We start from the raw sequence: 21,694 nt of genomic DNA, 5'->3' as shown, positions 1-21,694 counted from the left end.
AAATTGATAGAGACAGTTTTTTGTGTTATGTATGGAAATATCCTTAGCAAGATTCTTAGGTATTTTTTAAATGAGTGATTTTTTCCTATTTGCCCAGAAAGCTTAGGGCACCCTGGTTCAAATATCAGTAACATACGAAAAGTGTTATTACTTTTCAAAATAAATGGCTGTATTTCTGATTCTAAAATTATTGGGAATTATTCTGAAACATTTTGAAATTTACAAAAACGTTACTTAATCCACCCTTAGGTGGTTGGCGCCTTCCTCACATTTGAAGGGTGCTATCCAAAATGCAAAAAGTGCGTAGATAATACTTAAGTGCTTATAACTTTTGATAGGGTTGTCAGATATTCAATGACGCGTTGGAAAGCTCTTTTGAATGTCTATCCAACGATAGGTCGCATGAGATATCCGGTCAACGTTTTCATCAAAATATTTGAGATCCGGCCTAAAAAATTCGTATAAATAACACTTAAGTGCTTATAACTTTTGATAGATTTGTCAGATCTTCAATGTCTTGGACGCGTTGGAATGGTTTTTTAAATACCTTTCTGAAAATGTATAGCATGACGGGTTTTCTCACAAAAACCACCCTTTTTACAATCTTCCGGACTTTTGTTAAAATCTTTTTTATAGCATAACTTTTGAAGTACTTAACTAAACTGCAAAATTTTTAATAGCGGCTTATGGGACCCGAAGACAGATCGAATGACGCCAAAACAGACAAAATCGGTTCAGCCAATGTCGAGATAATCGAGTGACAATTTTTGATCAACATCCCACCACACACACAGACACAGAATTTGATTCTGAGTCGATAGGTATACAAGAAGGTGGGTCTAGGAGGTTTAATTGAGAAGTTCATTTTTCGGGTGATTTTATAGCCTGTCCTCAGTAACGTGAGGAAGGCAAAACAACAGCACCTAGAACAGCAACTGGAAATTTAATCCTCTGCAGTTTTTTTCAACGTCCCGCAGCAAACCTAAAACGTCTGCAACGCCAATTCACACAGACATTTCCGCTCCTCCATCTGGCATCACGACTGTACGTTTGTGTGCGTGCAATCGCGCTTGTTTTGATGTTTGATGACAGAACGCGAGGAGAGAGAAAAATAAAACCGAAGCGCGCCTCCCCAATCCAAAAAGGAAAACACCAAAATTCCGCGTCTGTTCCGCGCGCGCCTCCGGGAATCCGTTTCGCACGTAAATCCGGTTCCGTCGTGAGTGAAAAGTGGTCCACGGTGTAGCTAGCGTTGGGTGCCAGTGGAAAACGGTGCTGGTTGCGCGATTTTGTTGATTTTCTGCTTGGTCTCTGGATAGAGTTTGCGGGGGTGGACACTGGGACAGCGGGAAGGTGCCTGGCTAGCCAGAGTGGGTTCCGAGAAGCGCCAAGAATGTTGCGTTTTTGCAACTTGATAGTGACAGACGGTTCGTGTTACGATGCTTGTTGAGGTTTGATAAAAATCTGCGAAGGTGGACAATAAACCCGATTTTCTCGGACTGGTTTGTAGCTGAGCGAAAAGTGTTCAAAATTTATTAAGAAATGCCTTCTGGAAAGTAAGAGTTGGTAAACAAACAAACGAGAATTGCCATGGCCGGTTACAAATGCGTAAATTTCGTGGACCTGTGCCGCTTGTGCGCCGGCAGCGGCATCGGTGGCAAGACCGGAATTTTCTCCGAAGAAGGCAAACGTAAAAATATGCTGACCAGAATTAACTCAACACTGACGTTGAAGGTAAACGTTATAATAATTAAACAGTTCATTAAAAATAACCTGAATGTTTCCCCCAGATTCACGAAAAGGACCGCCTGCCAAAGGGCGTCTGCTCACGCTGCGTTCGCCAGCTGGAGGCCCACGTCGAGTTCCGGGAGGCGGTCCAGCGGGCCCAGGAAATGCTGCAGAGCTGTCTCAACTCAACCAAGTTGAAAAATGGCGGGATGGTTTACATCAAGGATGATTCCTCCGGCAAGGACGGAACGTCGTCGGCGGAAGCCCTGGAACCCATCAAACCGGTAGAACTTGCCAGCCCTCCACAGTTGCACCCGCTGCCAACGTTGCAAGCGATCCAACAACCACCCGCGGCGACAACTCAGGTCAAGCCGCAACCTGCTCCGCCGACCTCGATCTCAACGGCCACTCCGCCAACCATGACGCCCATCATCATCAACAGCCTTCCGAAGGGCTTCGTTCAAACTAGTTCTGGAGGAGGAGGAGGCGGCGTCCAGTCTGCTACCATTATGGCACCGAATGCGGACTTCCTCAACAGTATCATGCAAGCGGTGGGGATCCAAGCGCAAGGCAGTGCCAGTACAAGTGGGGAGCCGCAGCAGCAGACACAAAGTCAAGCTACTCAGCAGCAGCAGCAGCAACAGATGGCGCAGTACACAATCACGCTGGATGGGCAAACGATTAAGGCGAATCAGATCCATTACAAGATACAGGACTCGAATCAAACGTTTGTGACCGGCGGGGCTGGTGGGGATTCCGGGGAGTCGCAGCAGCAGCAGCAGACGTAAGATTTCTGTGTGTGACTTTTTTAATCTGTTTACTAAAATGTATTGTCGCTGTTTTAGAAACTACACTCAAATGGATGAATTTATCAGGCTGAAAACGCCGGTCAAATCTATAAAGAAGGATCCAGTTACGGTAAATATTAAAATTGAAATTGTCAAATTTCTTAAAGAATTGATCACTATGCAAGCATTATTCTCCACAGCCCGAATCCGCTTCGAAGAAGCCCAAATTCAGCGTCCTCATCAAATCACCCGCCGTCGCTTCCGCATCCCAACAGCCGCAGCAACAACAACCAACTCTGGTGGCCACCTCAACTCCCACGAAATCAACTCCGATGGCCATCACGGCCAGTCCCATCTCGATCACGCCCATTTCCTCCACGGCCACCATAACCAGCTTCGCCAGCAGTCCCATCAACACTTCCCAGACAATCGCAACGAGTGCCAGCAGCAGCAGCAGTCCGATGAAGTCGATTCCGGTCACGTTGGACGCCAAAATGTTCACCGCGGCGACGAGCCAAGGAAGCAACAAGGCTTGCATGCTGCCGATCATGCTGAAGACGGAAGGCGGTGGCGAACAGATCGCGCTGGCACCGATCGCTTCCTCCGCTGGAATGACATCCGAAATGGGCAAAAGTGTCGTACCGAGTGTGCAGTACGTGCAGATGAAGCTTCAACCGGGACCGGACGGGATGTTCCGGCTGGCACCGGCCGGAATGCCACCGGCATTGACGCTGACTCCGCAGGGCTTGCAGCAGTTTGGCATTCAACCTCAACAGCAGCCGCAGCAGATTCAGATTCAACCCCAGCAGCTGGCGATGCCAAGCGTGCAGGTTCCCCTCTCCAACTATCTCAGTCTAGTCGAAAAATCCGGACAGGCCGCGCAGGTCACGCAAGCCGAACCCCAACCGAATCTGGTCATCACAACTCAACCCGCTCAGCAACAGCAATCACAAACCCAAGTACAACAGCAGCCAACTCCTCAGCTACAACTCGTTCAAAGATCTCAACCCCAACCGCAGTCCCTCCCGACTGTCCAACCGACCAAACCAAAACCCCAAAAGCCCAATCCGCCAGCACCGCCCCCACTAAAACGTCGCGAGTCCGTCGAAGATCTGCTAAACAGCTCGTCCGAATCCAGCAGCGGGGCAGGTTCCCTGACGGCGCAATCGATCGCGGCCACCCAGCAAATGAAAGCGATCTCGGCGCTCTCGATCAAGCAGGACTTGGCAGCGGCTGCGGCGGGGGCCGGTGGCCATCACGAGGCGGGAAGTGGTGGCGGTGGTGGCGCCAACGCGAACTCCGCGTCCGGATCCGGTGGGGTTAGCTTTACGGCGTGTGACGTTTGCTCGAAGACGTTCAAGCGCAAGGAGCATCTGATGCAGCACCTCAAGTCGCACGTCGGGCTGAGGCCGTTCAAGTGCGAGGAGCCCGGATGTAGCAAGTCGTTCAGCAGGAAGGAGCACCTGATGAGGCACATCGTGTCGCACACGGGGAAGAAGCTGTTCTCGTGTCCGGTGTGCAGGAAGTACTTCTCGCGGAAGGACAATTTGAACAAGCATAAAAAGTGAGTTGTGTTGTGAGTTAACTTTGTCCCATTCAAAGCAATCACATTGTCTTTTTATTTTCAATTTTAGAACGCACACGGAAAATAGTAGTTCGGCACCGTTTCACTGTTCCATCTGCAGCAAGGGATTCTACATGAAGAGTCAATTCCTGAAGCACAAACAAATGCATGAGACTGGGCAGATTGGGGCACAAAAAGTAAGTTTAGATCTTTTTCAAATGATACAAATACAAGGTAGTGTCCAAAATATTACCCTAAAGGTAATATGATCACGAATCTGGGGCGGATTGGACATTAGGGTGTCCCATTTTGAGGCCATGTCGAGGAAATCTTCGGCATCACCTTCAAATGATAGACTATGATGTCGAAAACAATGTTTCATCAGAAAAAAAACTTTCTCCTTTCTGACTTATTTCAAAAAGTTATCTTTTAATCAAATCTTCGAAAATTGCTCGGAATCAATAGGCGATTTTATGTCGAAATAGTAGTTCATGCAACAAGTTGCAAAAGGAAGATTTTTTCAGCACGAGTCGTACATTTATCCAACGAGGTTTACCGAGTTAGATAAATATGATGAGTGCTGAAAAAATCAAGTTTTGCAACGAGTTGCTTACAATTTTTTTTTGCAATTCTGAAATTTTATTGTCCAAGACAATTCACTGTTAACTGGAATTATGCTGAAGTGAACTCTATATTTAAACTAGGTAAACATTTATTTTCGTTCGTAATTATTGAGCCATTCTACATTGTTAAGTCAAGTATTCTCAGCCGCGACGATGGCGGTGCCAGGCATATCCTGCAAACTCAAATTTCTTTGATGCTAGATTGTATGCAACGCATTCGAGCCTTAGGGTGCTTTCAGAGTGGACGCTACTAGCGACGCGACGCGACTTTGACAGGCGAAGCGACTACGCGCGACCATGCGCGACTCATTTGCTGCCAGCAGAAGTCGCGCGCGTATTCAGAGTGGAAGCGACGCGATGCTATGCTACAAGCGATGAGTAAGCGACTGTCAAAATCGTCGCGCGACCAACCTTTGCTTACCGAGGTTCGTCGCCTGTCATTCGCGCGATCTGATCCGGAAGATTTGTTTATTTAGTTTTTTTTTAAGTTTCAAACTCAAGTAAAATGTCCCAGTCCCAGGAAATCGAATCGGAAGACTTGATTTCTGGAGTATTTGAGAGACCCGCCTTGTGGGACCAGGCTTCAAAGTCATACCGTAACCGAGTGGCCATAGATAAGGCGTGGTCAAGTTTGGCCGCCAAACTGCAACTTCCTGACGGCAAAGGTGAGTATCAAAAGAAGGTACTATGTTTTCAAACTTTTGAATGCTTTTAAATGCTTCAGTTGTAATATAATTTGCAAATCAAATTACGATTCCAAAGGAGGGTGGTCGGGGTTAGGCTGGGCCAAAGTGTTAATGTATGGTTCATTACCAAATAAAATTACAACAACAATGGTTTAAGTAAGATTTTTAAAGATCTTCTATGGCAGGGCTGCCCATCCTTTTGGCCCTGTGGGCCAGATCAATTTTTCTGAAATAGTGGCAGAAGTAATTTTTGATAAAAGATTAAAACAAATTATGTGTTATTTTCAAAATGTCCTATAAGCTACAGGGTTTCCTATGTTAATAGGACCTTCACAAATAAAAATCCAGAAATAAAACTTATTGATTATCGAGTGTTGCAAACTAGATTAATATTTGTATATAGAATTATAGAAAGAGAGGCAAAAAAATGTTTGTTCGATTTATTTCAAACGCACTCCTTTTTCTTCCTGTTTTTAAGGATTTTCAAATCTTTTATTTGCAACAATCTTTATTTTCAATTCTCATGCTAACCTTGCTTACTCATTCCAAAAAATCATGTTCCTGCAAACAGATAAACTTCAAAGGAAGTGCAGTAAAAACCATGAAAAAACAAAAATAAATGATTTTTATCTAATGTTTGTTTTAAAATAAGAAAATTTGATATTCAATTAATTTTTAATTCAAACACTCAACTTAGTCAACTAATTTATTCAATATTTCATGTACGGAAAAAAGGGCCAGTCATTGAAAATTTTTCAAGATCCGTCGCGGGTCCGATGAGATGGCTTAACGGGCCGGATCCAGCCCGCGGGCCGTGGATTGGGCAGGCCTGTTCGATGGGATTATTTGTTAAATTTTTCAGTAGATAAAAGGTATGCCGGGACCAACATTTTTTCCCATCAGACGGAAGGCGTGATCAGACAAGTCTCGTCTCACTGGGGCCAACTAGGGTGAGATGAAACCACGATTATCACTCATCGCCGGATCGGGTAAAACTTGTTGAACGTGTACTTAAGTTTTGTTTCTAAAAATCATTAAAAAATATATTGTACAACAGCGATGTACCAATTTCATTTCTCTGTGTCTGTTCTGATCTGACAACCCTAACTAAAGGTTGTGGACTTGAACTAATAGAACATTGAATAGCTGGATGTCGTTTTCGGATTACATTTTTAAAGAAAATATTTTAACTGAGATAACTTTTATTGTATCGTTATTAGAGTGCTATAATCAATTCCATCTGAATAAATCGCGAATTCAGTTTGATACACCTTCAAATTTTATTGTTCCACACAAAATCCGAGAACTTCTCTCGGACGACTCGTCCACTGCTTACATTCACGGGATTAGATCGTCTGGCACGGGTTGGCCTACCCAAGCAACACACTTTGTCAGATAAACGTATCTCCTAACTGTTTGTATAACCGAACGGCCTCGTTACCACAACTTGTTCTACAACTCCTGTGCATTGGAAAAAGCGCACTTTTTTCTGTTGTATAACTTGCCAGTATAAGATGCAAGTTATCAGAGTAAGTTGTACAAATGTATCTGACAACACTGTGCTAGCTAACAAGAGATTCAACAAAAAAAAGGGGGCGTGGTTAACGGCTGTGCTGTCAAATCAAAGCGCACACTGAAAAGGAAAGATAGATTGAAAACAGTTGTCTAACCGTTACCCAACTTACATGTAAACAAACAGTTCTTATCAGAATTTCAACCAACGACGAAGCCAATATGAATAGTATCTCTGACTATTTTGGTACGTTTGTTTCTGCCCGATTTATTTAGAAAAAAATTTAAATTGCATGAAAAAAAAAATAATATTTTTGCGCTCTCTAACTGTGATTCATGTGAAACCCTCTTCATGGCGAACTTTTAGATTTTCATTTTTTTGATGAACTCCGTCTTTCCCAAGATTCGATCCGATGACTTCGACGACTTGTTGTTATCTCCAGGCAGGTCCAGGCGCGCTTCCACATCTCTCCACGAGGCTTCATAGTAAACAAGCTGGCCTAAACGTCAATAAGAAGGCTGCTGTCAGCTTTGTTATACTGCAGTGAGCTATACAACTTAACTCCAGAAAAGGCTGTCATTGGAAATAAAGTTATATAAGTTTGTTTCAAGTCAGTTTTTATAACTTCATTATGTAACTTTGTTATAACAAACCGTTTCAACTGTCATTTCGATTACCGTACCACGGAGTAACATTGAAAATTGGTGTGATTTTAATTTTTTGTTTTCTATCATGAATTCCGTAAGCTGATATTTTTGTAGCTTTTACCGGCGATATTTTTATAAATAATCGGTCAACAATTAAAATTATTGCAATCTTCGATAAATAAACATTATTGAAACTCTAAATACCTCACGTACAAATTTACACCACCTAACAACACGCAATGTCAAGTTGAATATGTTTGTTGAATATCAGTTATATAACCTGTTCTCCGATAACATTTGTGTAACAAAGCGAGAAAACCTAAGGTTATTTATAGAATGGTTGGCCACGCCCATTTTTCAGAAGATGCCGTTACATGACAATGTTAGATAAGCAGTGAAACAAACAGTGCAATATTATTCTTATACAACAAACTGTTTTCGAGGAAAACAATGCAGATGAGGGAACAGCATCATGGCATATCAGGATTTTGACGTTTAATTACAGCTCATAAAAAGCGTTTTCAGCTGAAATCAAGTGATAAATACTTCAAACGGAAGTGAGCAAGCAAGTTTCTATCGAAGGTGTTCGAAAATAAGTTGTTTAAACAGTGTAAATCAGCAAATTGGATGGAACCCTCCAAATAGGTGAGAATTTTCCTATGTTGTGTTTTGTTGGAAAAGAGTGAAGTTGACTGTGTTTTAACACTTTTGTGGCACAAAACACGATAGTTACACAAGTTAGTTATACAAGCAGTGAAACAAACTGTTATTTAAGTTATGTTCAGATTTTTTCTCGTATGTTTATCAAAAACAATTGTCTACCTATTATTCAACAGTCGACAAGTTATGAGTGCTACTTGGGTAATATGCTGTTGAAAATATTCGACTTCTCTCAACAATTCAGCTGTACCTTCACGGTCGATAATAGTGTTATGTAGCACGCATATGGCTTTCGTTATCAGTTCAGCAGTTGTTACATCGGTTTCGATGGGCTTCCACAAAATACGCCATTTTGCATTAATACCACCGAACGCGCATTCAATGCACTTACGAGCTTTGGACAATCTTTCGTTAAAGTATTCGCCCTTTTCGTCACAATTTCTTCGGGAAAAAGGCCTCAGCAAGTTTGGCAAGAGGGGTACGCCTCATCCCCGACGAGAACGAATGGGGCAGTAATGTTGGATCCGGGTAGTGGAGCATCTGGGGGATCCTGAGCTGTCCGGTTCTCATCAGATCATGTAAAGTAGATGCCCTGAATGTTCCTCCGTCGCTCTGTTTCCCAAAAGCTCCAACCTCAATTGTAACAAACTTGTAGTTCGCATCAGCTACGGCTTGTAGGACCACCGAAAAAAACTTTTTATAGTTAAAGTACATCGAACCTGATTGGGGAGGGCACTGGATCCGGATGTGCTTGCCATCGATACTGCCGAGACAATTGGGAAAGTCCCACAACTGCCAATAGCCTCGTGCGACCATCAAAAATGATTGTTCCGTTGGTTGAGGCATGTGCAAAGGCTGAAGGTGGTTCCATATCGCACGGCATGTTTCCTTAACAATCTCTGCGGCTGTAGATACTCCGATGCGGTATGAAAAATGTATTGCGTTGTAAGAAATTCCAGTGGCCAGAAACCTATGAATTAAACAAAACAGCATAGATTGTTTTTTTTTAATAAGATTTATTCTAGTGAAAAATTCGGTTGCATTAATTTTAAAAGTTATGTTATTTTAAGTCTTTCCTTTTTCGATTACCATAATCGATCATCTTAATGATGAAGGCTATAAAATTACTCGAAAAATGAATTTCTTAACTTGACGATTCTGACTTAAGGACGGAAGATTGTAATAAGGGTGGGTTTTTTTATACATTTTTAGAAAGGTATTTAAAAGAGCCCAAAAGTTTAAAGATCTAACAACCCTATCAAGAGTTATAAGCACTTAAGTGTTATTCATACACTTTTTAGGCCAGATCTCAGATATTTTGATGAAAACGATGTTCGGGTCATTATTCGACCCATTGTTGAATGGGTTATCAAAACACTTTTCCAACCAGCCTAAAAGTTTGAAAATTTGACAACCCTATCAAAATTTATGATTGCTTATGTTAATTATACCCTTTTTTGAAGCCGGATCTCACACATGAAAATGATGATAAAAAAAAAATCTATACAAGTCTCCATACAATTTCGGGGGCTGGTGATACAAAATGAGTACGTAAATGTATGAAGTTCTGGATCTTGAGAAGGTATTTTTGATCGATTTGGTGTCTACGGTAAAGTTGTAGGTTATGATTAGGACTTCCCGGAAAAATATGGACACGAAAACAAACGGATTTTTTTAATAAACTTTTTAAACAATAAGTGAAATTTCCAAAATCAAAATTTGAAAAAGAAGAAAAGCTGAGATATTTTCTCTCAGGAATTTAGAAAATCAATTTCTCAGCTTTTCAGAAATATTTTTTCAGGGGTGCATTTTCTTAAAAGAAGAATTCGATATTTTTCAAAAACTCATATCTTCTAAACCAGATTTTTCACCATCACGCGCTATGGCTCAAAAGATGGTGTTTTAGTTCCTAAAACACATCGAATTTTTTCAAAAGTTAAAAAAATACAAATTTGCGGAATTTACATACTTTACATAATTTACATGCCCATACTGTATAACCAACCTTCAAAATGGTATGGAGACTTGTATGGAAAAACTGATGATGCAAAATTCCTACTTTGGAAATAGACAATGTATGGACAAAGTTTCATCCAAATCAAAAAAGTAATAACAAATCCCAATTTGCGAAATCTTAGAGAACCACTCAAATGCTTAAATGAGCAATTCTCTACGAAATCGACCATTTTTTTTTTATTTGCCTCAAACTTTGCGGGGGCCATTTTGTGTCATTGGTTCACCCATATAAATCTCCATACAATTTTGGCAGCTGTTCATACAAAAATGGTACTTCAATATTCGAAAATCTGTTACTTCTCAAGGATTTTTTTGATTGACCGAAGACCTCAAAAAGTTTTAGTTATTGATGAGGACTATTCAGAAAAATAGGTACATGGAAAATGGTGTTTTTTTATTACCTTAAAGTACGGTAATAAAAAACAATCTTTTACTTAAAATTTATTGACCTAATTTTTTTAATGTTAAATCGAATTGGTAATTGAAAAGTGCATTACAATTTTTGATTAAGTGCACCGTTTTCAAAATATATCCATCAAAAGTTAAATTTTGTCCGAAAAATTCAGGTTTTTATATTTTTAAAATAGTGTCCATGATTGTCCATTCTTGAAATATTCCTGAATCAACACTAAAATTTCAAAAGGGCCGGCCAAAATTAAACTTTTAATGGCTTTGTGTTGCAAATGGCACACTTATTAAAAAAACGTAAAATTCTTTTCGATTGCAAATTCTATTTTATATAAAAGAAATGACGTCAAAAAACATATTGTATGAAATTTATTTTTTTACAAAAACTGCAAAAAAATACTAAACTCGTCGGCAAAAATTTGGTTCATTCTTCTGATTGGCTTAAAAGATGCGGGGTTTGTCCCCTAAAACATATATATAATTTCAAATATTAAAAACACGGATTTTGGGAAATTGATTTTTGTGAAAAAGGTTAGTTAAAAATCACCAAAAATTTTACCGTGTACCTATTTTTTCTGAATAGTCCTCATCAATACCTACAACTTTGCCCAAGAAACCAAATCAATCAAAAAAATATTTTAAAAGTAACAGATTTTCGAATATTGAAGTACCATTTTTTTATGAACAGCAGCCAAAATTGTAAGGAGATTTGTATGGGTAAACCAATGACACAAAATGGCTTTTTTTGTGATAGGGAAGGCCCCCACCACGTTTGAGCCAAACCAAAAAATATTAGTAAAATCCATTTCCGGGTTTGCTTGAGAATTGCTCAAATGTGTTTAAGTTTTTTGCCTTCCTCACTGAGGTAAGGCTATAATCCTGCTCTAAAAAACAACTTTTTAATAAAAGCTCGAAGACCCACCTTCATGTATACATATCGACTCAGAATTGAAAACTGAACAAATGTCTGTGTGTGTGTATGTGTGTGTGTATGTGTGTATGTATGTATGTGACCAAAATTCTCACTGAGTTTTCTCAGCACTGGCTGAACTGATTTTGATCAAACCAGTTGCATTCGACTTGGTTTAGGGTCCCATACATCGCTATTGAATTGTTTGAAGTTTTGATAAGTAGTTCAAAAGTTATGTATAAAAATGTGTTTTCACATATATCCGGATCTCACTTTTATGCATGTAAACGATGTCTTGATCCATCATCCAACACATCGTTGATTAGGTAATCGAAAGACCTTTCCAACGAGTCCAAAACATTGAAGATCTGGCAACCCTGCCTCGAGTTATGACCACTTAAGTACTTTTTATGTACTTTTTTGAAGCTGGATCTCGCTTAAATGTATGTAAACGATGTCCGGATCCATCATCCAACCCATTGTTGGTTGGATAATTGAAAGACCTTTCCAACGAGCTTAAAACATTCCAGATCTGGCAACCCTGCCTCGAGTTATGACCACTTAAGTGCTATTTATATACTTTTTTTAAGCTGGATCTCGCATAAATGTATGTAAACAATGTCCAGATCCACCATCCAAACCATAGTTGGTTAGGTTATTGAACAACCTTTCCAACGAGTCCAAAACATTGAAGATCTAGCAACCCTGTCTCGAGACATTTCCACTTAAGTGCTATTTATGCACTTTTTCAAGCCAGATCTCACCTAAATGTTTGTAAACGATGTCCGGATCCATCATTCGACCCATCGTTGGTTAGGTAATCGAGAAACCTTTCGACGAGTCCACAACACTTAAGATCTGGCAACCCTGTCTCGAGTTATGACCACTTAAGTGATATTTATGTACTTTTTTGAAGCCGGATCTCACTTAAATGTATGTAAACAATGTCCGGATCTATCATCTGATCCATCATTGGTTAGGTAATCGAGAGACCTTTCCAACGAGCTCACAACATTGAAGATCTGGCAACCCTGTCTCGAGTTATGACCACTAAAATGATATTGATGTTCTTTTTGGAAGCCGGATCTCACTTATGTGTATGAAAACATTGTCCAGATCAACAATCCGACATATCATTGGATAGCTATTCAAAATACCTTCCAAACGAGTCCAAAATATTAATTGTCTGGCAACCCTGTATCAAGTTTTGACGACTTAAGTCAGTATTTTGGTTTATTGGTAATTGTTTCCTTACCAATAACCAAGTTTGATAATAAATATCAATCATTTCCTGATCTTTTGCGTAACGAGATCTTCTGGTAACGAGTGAGGAAGGCACCAACCACATAGGTGGATTAAGTTAGTTTTTTAATTGTTGTTAATTGGCGTGCACCATTCGTTACGCCATCTTCGCTTAAAATCTGGATACTATTAATGATCAATTCTACACTAACATTTCATATAGCGCTACGTCTCAGACAAAAGCTATGTACATGGTGCTTTTTGAAACGTTATCGGAGTATTGTCATTCTTTAATATTTTTTTTTATTCTTCAAACAATCCTCTCTTATAGGTTCTGTTGACATTCTCAGGAAGAAGTGGAAGGCTTTGCGCGATATTTACCGACGTGAATTGCAGAAAATCCCAGAAGCACGGTCTGGAGACGCCGCGGACGGAGACCAAAATTATTCGACCTGGGCCCACTTTAAAAGCATGGCATTCGTGCGTGACCAAATGCGGCCAAGGAAAATGAGTGGCAATCTACAATCGGGAAATTCGGTGAACCAACAAGAGCCTGAGGAAAACGAAGAAAATGAGTGCGCGTACGAAGAGGAGCACCTTGACGAAAGTGCGGAAGATACGTTCGAGGTTCCAAATCCGCCTCCTGCCGAATCAGGCAGTCCAGTTGGCCAAGCCCCCAAAGAAAAGAGAATGTCCAAAGACAACAATGTGGCACGGCTGATTGACATCGAAACCAAAAAGCTACAACTGCTGGAAAGAAAGGTGGCTTCAAAAGAGCGAGATGAAGACGAAGCTTTTCTTGAAAGCCTTCTGCCGCATCTCCGAAAGCTGGATCCCGAGCAAAACTGCTTTGCAGAATGAAAATGCAGAGTGTTGTTCTGGAGCATGTATTCCCACGGAAACAGTATTGACGGAAACAACAATGTTTAACTGAATCAATATTCAAAGAAAGAGGTTGTTTGAAATGTAACCTATTGAATTGCAATAAAATTGAATTGAATTACAATTGAAAGAAAAGTCAATACATAATTTCTCTGAAAAATATCCTTAACCGAAAAAATGGCAAAAAACATTTCCAACCATTCCAAAACATTAAAGATCCCTATCAAAAGTTATGAGCATTTAAGTTTTAATTAAACAATTTTTAGAGTTCGACACTTGGATGAAAGTGATGTCCAATTCACCATTTTAATTTTTGTTTTGGTAAGAGGATGACAATAAAAAAAATCTACATCAGGGATACCCCCTGATTCGATTCCTCGGATCGTTTTGCGGTCTTCGACAAAGTTGTTTGTCATGAAATTTTACATAAGAATCTCATACTTGACAATAATCCAAAGCATTTCACGTCAACTTTTGGCGGAAGTTTGAAATTTTTGCCTTTCCCCATATATTTTTATAAATTTTCCAATACAAACTTCAACGATAAAAAGCGACCCTTTACCCCTAACCGATTTGGCTCAAAATTTGAACAGTTACTAATTTTTAACTAAAGAATTGTGCCAGGGGGGTATCTCTTACGATGTTCCAAAATTTTCATTTTTTCTTATCAAAAAAAAGATAAAGATTGACGATCTGAAAACCCTATCAAGAGTCATGAGCACTTAAGTGTTAAATTTACACTTTTTTTGATGTCTGGTTGTCTAGGATGCCTGGATCAATCATCCATCGTTGGGTGGGTAATCAAAAAAACTTCCAACGAGCCCAAAAGATTGAAAATCTGCAACCCTATCAAAAATATAAACATTTCAATAAAACCAAGTTGTAATTGTAATGCCCTGAAAACAGATTTAAAAATGGTTCAAGTTTGTACTCAACACTTGACATTGTTGCCGAATTATATGTATGTAACCCCTAAACATGAACAGAATATTGAACTTACCTCAATGTAATGAACAGCTTTTCTCTTGGAGTTATCGGGGTTTTGATAAAATTGCTCCACTCTTTCATCAGTTCTGGTTCCACAAGTTTCAGAATATAATTAAATGTGTCCTCTGACATGCGTAGGTAACTCCTAAATTTACCCGGGTCGGCACGTAACTGGGGGTACAGAGTGTGGTACTCCCATATTGCGCGCGTTCTCGGTTAATTGGGTGAATCCCAAACCTTTTTCCGAGTTGAGAATAACGTATTTCACCGCTTCAGAGGCACAAAATCGTCGTCAGAATCTGAATCCATTTTTGACACAACTTGAACTAGTTTTGTATATATTTGAATGTTTGTTTTTCCCCCAGTCGCGTCGCTTTAAGTCGCGTCCACTCTGGGGCGGAAATCGAGTCGCGCGTTGTCTCTCGCAGTCGCTTCACCTGTCAAAGTCGCGTCGCGTCGCTAGTAGCGCCCACTCTGAATGCACCCTTACATGTACCTACATCTATTTTCTGTGACGTTAGGCTCGATCAATAATAACGCCGACCAACAAAATTTCTGCGCATGCTCAAGTCGAGGGGAAGCATGATCTATGGGGTTCCCAAAAACACGTGAACTTAGAATTTTTCAAAATATTTAGACTAATTCGATTTTCAATGTAAAAAATTTAACATTTTTGAAGTTTATTTAACAACATTTTTTTAGAAATTTAAAAATCAACCATCATCTTTGTGTGTGATTTAGCCATTTCAAAAGGTCTCCCCGGATTCTTAATTTTGTGGAAAGAGCAGTAGATTTGATGAAAACTTACAGATTTAGAAATTAGAACAAATTAGGTGGCACTGAGCAAAATTTATTTTCTCAAAATATAAACTATAAAAGGTTGTATCTGAGCATGCAACAAACGATGGCAATAAACGAAAATTGTAGGATTTTTCTTTTAGTTCTTCTGTATTTTTTTCGGGTTGCTTTTTCATCATAGAATATTTATAAATTTAAAAAAATTAAAAATCCCAAAAAATCAGGGTGCAAAAAAAAAAACTTTCAATTACTTGAAAGAATGGAGGAAGATTCGAATCAACTGAAAACTGTTTTGAATGCATTTTCTCTAATACCATACAATATTTTTGCAAGTTTCAAAAAGCATTTTATATATTTCAACAAAACCTACAAATTCGCTTTTGAAGACTGCAAAAAAATTGCGTCGTTCCAGAGAAATCGACAAATTAGAAAAACGTAACGCACCGCGTAAAAAGAGGTTTCTCTGTATTTCATATTTTGTCTCCCCCCCTCGACCCAGACCAAAGCCGAGGGACAAAACTTTGAAAAATATTTGCATCGGCCTTAGGCCCGATTAAAAATATTATGAATTTTCGTGAATTCTAATTCCATTGTACAGTCATCCCACATATTCGGAACACCCACAAATTTGGAACACTTCAAGCAAAACATTGTAAAAGGCACGTTGTCCTTTTTCAAAACATTGAGAAAAATCAATTTGAAGTTTAGGAAAAGTATTTCAAATCCTAATTCAATAGAACTGTGAGAATTCTAAAGATTATTCCCTTAAATGGTAGAAAACTATTAGGGTTACATTTCCTTATGTTCAAATTTACCAACAAATGTTTTTTTTTTCGTGAAAATTCATAAAAAAGCAACATAGACCCTGCTATAAAATTTTCGTTCCACGCGATATGAGTTGGCCCTTTGCGTTTTAGTACCTTTGTAAACAGTGGCAGTTTCACTTTCCGTTTTGGTCCCAGGCCGAACACGATTCCGTTTTGTTTATGTTTATGCTTTGTTTGTTCGGCCAGTGGCCAAAACAGATCTAACCAAAACAAACTTCACTTCCCTGTTTGGCCTTTGCAACGAATTTAGTTTTTCGGTGTTTTAATTTGATTTTTGAAGTCTCTGAATGATTTTTGTGTTATTTTATGCAAAAATAAAGATCGTCTGACACCTGAAGCTGTGTGCAAAGTAAAAGGTGCAAAAAAGTAGAGGATTTTTATCCCTCAAAAATTTGTTCTGAAGAATCAGAAAGAAGTTCCCGTTACTTCACGATAATGAAACCCTGTTGGTCCTCACATCTCCCCACGGGTCGAAATAACGAAGGTAAGTCTGATAGCATTGTAAAGTGTAGCTGAATGCCCTGTTAACATACCCAAGTTTTAGTAGGAGCTGTGAAAAATCACAAAGTCAAAGTGACCAAGATGTCTGGAACACGTCGTTGCTGCCGAAGCAGGGCTGGTGACGTGCGATTTGCTCTTGGCCGCAGGATTTCCCCTGTAAAAAGACGTGGGGACCGCCAGGTGCTGCCGCGTAACCCAAGTTACCCGAAACCTTAGCTTCTTAGAAATGAGCGAAAACAGATTTTGGCAAGTATTCTTGATCTGGTGAAACTTTTTTGCGTAATTTCGGTACTAGCCAAGTAGGACAGCCTATACCAAGACGAAGCGTGGAACGCGCCAAACTATTCCCGCAGAATTTGTCTGGATTTTCGAGGTGTTTAAATGGGTCAGGTTGAGTATCGTCCTTTTCGACGCAACCGTAAGTGAAAATGTGCTTCGTGGCAGGCCTCGCACGGTATAGCTACTTCATTGCGCCAGTGTCATACTTGGTTTCGAATTTTGTTTGGAACGACATTGTGTTTGTCCCTGGAACTAACACAATGTCAAAACAAAACAAACCAGTTTCTATATTGGCCCTTTGATACAAGGGCTCTATGTGAAGGTTGAAAACAAACAAGATGTTATAAACAAAGGACTTTTGCAAAACTGCATTTTTTCCACCTAACAATCTACTTTTTATACTTTTCTCGATATGTAGTGGTAGTTTACGACTAAAAGCATCGTTTGCAGTAAAAATCCCGTTTGTTTACAGTTTTGACTTTGGACCTTTTACAATGTTTTGCTTGACTTTTGTGGTAATTTGTCAATAGGATGCAAAATGCAACTTTTCTGTCGTCACTACTATTTTTAGGACATTTATTTTGGACATTTTCTTGCTATTTCACTAGTAAAAGTAGTACTTTTTAACTTTTACCTCCCACAATTGTGAAACACCTGAATTTAATTGATATTTTCACAAAAAAGTTATCAGACCTTGTTTAAAACATCACTAAGCTTGTGTTTCATTGATTTCAGAAAGTGAAGTCTTTTTTTGTAAAAATATGTACTCCTGGAGAGAAAAAAAAGTTTGTTTACATCGTAAGAAAAAAGTGTTCCGAATTTGTGGATTTCAAGGGTCAATGTTTTTTTAAACTTGAAATAAAACGTAAACATGTACAGCCGGTCTATACATCAATCGAAAGATCGCAAGAAAAGCTTTCACATGAAGGAAAAAGCAAATTATTATGTTCAATTATCGATTTTCTATGATTTGTTGAACATTTGCAGATCTGGAAACTTTTCCGAACATAAGGGATGACTGTACAATACCGTAGAAAGTTTATTTTCGCGATTTTTTTTTATTTCGTGAATGCGTATTTTGAAAATTAATGATTGCAAAACAAACGGGTTGCTGTTCAAAGCAACCTGTTTCTGTTAAATGCATTTTATAACGCCTTTTCCTTCAAATGTTATCACTTTGGCTTGTCTATGTGATCCTATATTCATTTTTATTTTTTTTACTTCCCAACTCGTCTTTATTGGGGTCATAAATTAAAAAAATATTTGCAACGGCCTAACTTGAAAACGATGCCATTGAAAAAAGTGTAAACCCATCAGCGATTAAAAGTTTAAAAAATTTGATATTTCAGAAAATTCACTAAATTCACAAAAAAGATGTTTTTTTTTGTGTCACGATATCTCGAGATGGGATAAACCAAATGGTCTGAAAATTGGGGCAAAGCCTACCGAGACATATCCCGTGTGCATGACAAAGCCCGATTTTGAAATCTTGCTTTAAAAAAACAAATGAAAAACTGACGATTTTTTATATGAAAAACATAAAAATATTTTTATCTTTTTAAAAATTAAGTTTTTGAAAATTGGCCTTCGTCATGCACACAGCATCGGTTCAACGAGTCTTCACCAAAATTTTGAGCCAATTTGGTCAATGCAGTGTTGAGATATCGTGGCACCCGTTTTTGAAACTGCTAACTTAAAATACAGTCGACTCTCTGGTTGTCAATATCCAAGGGACCGTCGAGGAAGAAAAGCATCAGTTTACAGAAAGCTGCAAAATGAAGACTCGATTGAAATTAGTTTTTTCTTGCTAACCAGCTATGGGAGAGAATCATGGCAACGTCCAGCAAACAAAAACAAAGAAATGTCAAACTCCCTTCAAAGCTTCATTTTTCAAAGAAAAATGTCTACGCAAGCCATGAGAAAGTGAAATTATTGACAACCGGAATAGATATTTAAACCAAATAGAATCCAAGGGACCGTCGAGGAAGAGATTCTCCAAGCAAGAGAAAATATCGAGGAATAAAGACAACCGAAGAATGCAGTTTGAAGGGACTGAAGAATTGATCAGTACATGGAGCATTATTGATATCGAGAAGATCGACAGCCAGAGAGTCGACTGTAGCTATATCTCAGTAATCCAAATCCAAATGTCTTATTTATTTTGATGATAGATGAAAATGTACATTTAAATGCCCTGCAAAAAGATTTAAAATAAGTTTAAATGTGTGCTCATACCAACCTGTGAGATTTTTTACGATTTACATGTATGTAACCCCTTTAACATAATTTTTGAAATTTTTGTTTGACTGTCACAAAAAACAAGTTATTTAAAAAATAAATTCGCCGTCTTAGTTTTTGCACAAAATATGATTTTTAAAATCCTTTATGTTTTGTGTTTTTTACGATTTTTTAAAAGTCCAAATCATAGCCTCCCAAGATACAGATTTTGGAATATTCACATGTCCATTTTGTATGACCAGCCCGAAAATAATTTTTATTTTTATCAATTATAAATGAATTGCTTAAAACAGAGTGACAGGGCTCCCACCCAGCATTCGGGACTGAGATAAGCTGTATCAACCCAAGTCTGATACAGATTATACTTTTCTATAACTTCGTTGTTGGCTATCAGAAGAACAAAACACAAGAAGAAGAAGAAGAACACACACACGCGCACACACACACACACACAATGTCTAATTTACTGTATTTCAAATTCCAGGTCGTAAAAAAAGTTCAAACCAAAGAAAAGAGTGAATCTGTAAGCACGCAACAACAAACTCAACCGCAAGTTCAACTTCAGCAACAACAACAACATCAGCAACAGGCACAACCTGTCGTCCAGCAGCAGCAATCTGTTCAGCAAACACAACAACCCCAACAGCAACAGCAGCAGCAAACCCATCAAACAATTCAAATCCAGCAACCCCTCACCATCCAGCAAACGAGCATGCAACCCACGAGCGTGACGCTCCAACAAGTGTCCCACCATCACCAACAGCAGCAGCAGCAGATCTTCACCATTCCCGCCCACCAACTTCAGAGCACCGCCGGCAAGGGCCAAATCATCCAAATCGCGATGCCAACCAGCATGGCCCAACACCATCAGCAGCAGCACCAAACGATCCAAACCGTGTCCGGGACCAGTCTGGCGGGATTGTCCGCGGGAGCGAAAACCGCCATCATCAAGTCGGCGGACGGGAGTACGGCCACCGTGTACAACATCCCTTCGAATTTCATCATCGACGGGACGCAGTTTTTGAGCGCGGCCGCATCACGGGAACTTATGGGCAACATCAAGATCGAGCAGATTTCCTAGGAGCGGCGGGAGGTGGTTTGGGTTAGCGGCGGCCACTGATTTAACGCATTCCCCGTGTTTTTATTTTGTAGAATTTTCATGTTGCCATATTTTAAGCAAAAAAAGTCATTGAAGTCGTTTTTTGTGCCACCAGTCGTAGGTTAAAATTTTTACAACACACAAAAAAAAGAATCTCACAACGCACAATTAGTTTAGCAATGCCATAAGTTCATTTCCGGTCGTTGCTCCGGCAGTCATCGACCAACTGTATTAGCGAGGCCTCATTGTTTGGCACGTGTGTGAACTCGGGGAGGCGTTCAAGCGTAATGGAGGCACGTTTTATGAGCACATTCGCGTATCATTTCTCCAATCCCGACGTAAATATATCAACAGTGCCGGAATCACTCACGTAGTTTCGTTTAATTATTTGATTAATCGTTGTGTAACATGTACGTGTAAAGTCTGTTGGTCGTGTGGTATTTATTCTTCATTTAGAGTATTTTTCACCAGCGCACGTCAGCATAGCTGTCGTGACTGCATTTAGTGTTGATGGAGGATGTTCCGGAATGACCTCCGGACCAAAGACACCCGCTACAAGTGTAAGAAAAAACAAACAATCTAAAGTATTTTGTATGACGAAAAGATTTCGTAAATAGATTTGTGTAAAATGTAGCATGTAAGAAAAAGTGAAAATAAAACGAGCCCCCAGTGTCTAAATGAACTTTATTTTTGGAATCAATCTGTTTAAAATATCACTGCATTAAAAAGTGACAAAATTGCAGTGCACAAAAAATCGTCTAGCTGGTTGTTTGGCAATTTAAAACGAATTTGGAGCCGCAGCCGTGATTTACGAACGGGGAAGGGAATTTGAACCGTCAGTTACAAAAGCAACTCTCAATTTTAGTGTACCGGTTGTCAGCCAAGTTCGCGATGTTTAAAAATTCGGTGTTGTTAATTTTTACCATTGTTCTACCATTTATCCTGGCTGAGGTAAGTAACAGAACAAAAAATCGTGTTTCGGATTTTCGGAATTAAGCTTTGAGTAATTTACCAAATTAAAGTAGTTTTTTAATTTTCGTAATTTGTTAATACAGTCATGCCCTAGGTCATGCCTCGGTTTAGCAACGCATATGCTGCCGTTCCACGCATAATTGTCCCAAGTTCAAAAAAGTGCAACTGAGAAAAACGTGATTGAAATTTTTAGGTTCCTATTCACTCTATATGTCACTCATCGTCCCAGTTAGTAATTTATTACTCTCATTTATGATCCTCTTGCTATACAACAGGTCAACAAGACACTATGCTTCGTAAAACTAATGATTTCGTGAAGGAAAATA

General features: G+C 39.3%; 1 protein-coding gene across 1 annotated transcript; it reads left to right on the top strand.

Moving 5' to 3' along the window:
* The first annotated feature begins 1,081 nt into the window (after positions 1–1,081).
* LOC6044838 (transcription factor Sp4) lies at positions 1,082–21,078 on the top strand. The gene is made up of 6 exons (XM_038261975.1): positions 1,082–1,734; positions 1,791–2,512; positions 2,574–2,646; positions 2,717–4,080; positions 4,151–4,277; positions 19,782–21,078. Exons 1-6 carry the CDS (start codon positions 1,591–1,593, stop codon positions 20,376–20,378), a joined length of 3,027 nt encoding a protein of 1,008 aa, XP_038117903.1. The 5' UTR covers positions 1,082–1,590; the 3' UTR covers positions 20,379–21,078.
* Positions 21,079–21,694: the final 616 nt, after the last annotated feature.

The sequence above is a fragment of the Culex quinquefasciatus genome, chromosome 3 (genome assembly GCF_015732765.1).
Source record: "Culex quinquefasciatus strain JHB chromosome 3, VPISU_Cqui_1.0_pri_paternal, whole genome shotgun sequence".
NCBI lineage: Eukaryota > Metazoa > Arthropoda > Insecta > Diptera > Culicidae > Culex > Culex quinquefasciatus.
The sequence above is the reverse complement of the archived record's forward strand: the minus strand, read 5'-3'. Positions and strand labels throughout refer to the sequence as shown.

Coding starts and splice junctions, on each gene's coding strand:
- LOC6044838 (XM_038261975.1), top strand. CDS start 1,591: ATGGCCGGTTACAAATGCGTAAATTTCGTGGACCTGTGCCGCTTGTGC. Junction 2,647..2,716: donor TAAAGAAGGATCCAGTTACG/GTAAATATTAAA, acceptor TATTCTCCACAG/CCCGAATCCGCTTCGAAGAA. Junction 4,081..4,150: donor AATTTGAACAAGCATAAAAA/GTGAGTTGTGTT, acceptor TTTCAATTTTAG/AACGCACACGGAAAATAGTA.